This window comes from Antrostomus carolinensis, unplaced genomic scaffold, assembly GCF_000700745.2.
Source record: "Antrostomus carolinensis isolate BGI_N321 unplaced genomic scaffold, ASM70074v2 scaffold11210, whole genome shotgun sequence".
NCBI classification, from domain to species: domain Eukaryota; kingdom Metazoa; phylum Chordata; class Aves; order Caprimulgiformes; family Caprimulgidae; genus Antrostomus; species Antrostomus carolinensis.
In genome coordinates, this window is record NW_010290553.1 from 43,592 (window position 1) to 44,217 (window position 626).

The 626-nt window shown below is 57.5% G+C and overlaps 1 protein-coding gene across 1 annotated transcript in view; it reads right to left on the reverse strand.

Moving 5' to 3' along the window:
• LOC104529322 (EH domain-containing protein 3) overlaps positions 1 to 620 on the reverse strand; it is a 29,309-nt gene extending 28,689 nt beyond the window's left edge. The window contains exon 1 of the mRNA XM_010173605.2: positions 432 to 620. Within this exon, the coding sequence (XP_010171907.1) occupies positions 432 to 481 (50 nt within the window). The 5' untranslated portion in view covers positions 482 to 620. The remainder of the gene's footprint in view (positions 1 to 431) is intronic.
• Between the last annotated feature and the right edge of the window lie 6 nt (positions 621 to 626).

A 626-nucleotide genomic window follows, 5' to 3' on the forward strand; every position in this document is an offset into this window, starting at 1 on the left:
ACATCAGGTTGGAAAGAAGGTTTGTTAGAGGGGATACCCTGACCCGAGCACTCGCAGGGGTACCCTGCACAGGGCTTCCCGCAGCCTTTGCACTTTGAACGGACAGGAGGCCCCAAGTGACTCATGTCTCCACACCAATGCCTTGCCTGCACTCCTCAGCCCTGCCCTGGGCTACTTTTTGCCACGTCGGTGTTTCATGGGACATCTCACACCACCCTGTCCTTGCAAAGGAACCCTCTTAAGAGTTTGAGCGGAGGTAGCCTCTCCATTGAAAGCTGTTGATGGGCACCAGGGGCACGGAGGGGGGAAGAGAAGAGGGATCCAGGCATAGGACGGGTAGCAGAGATCCATTCTGCTCACCACAGCCCACCAGCGTCGAGCGTGTGGGCACGCCCAGGAGGGAGGGAAGGAGACAGGCAGGCAGGTTTTACCTGATGAAGGTGGTCTTCCCAGTGGAGTACTGCCCCACGAGGAGCACCATGGGCTTGTTATCGAAGTCGGCATCCTCCAGGGCCGGCGAGTGGAACTCGTGAAACTTGTAGTGCTCTTCCAGAGGGAGCAGCTTGGTTTTGTAGAGCTTTTTCAGGCCCTCGCTGACCGTCTGAAACACCTCAGGGTCTTTCCTC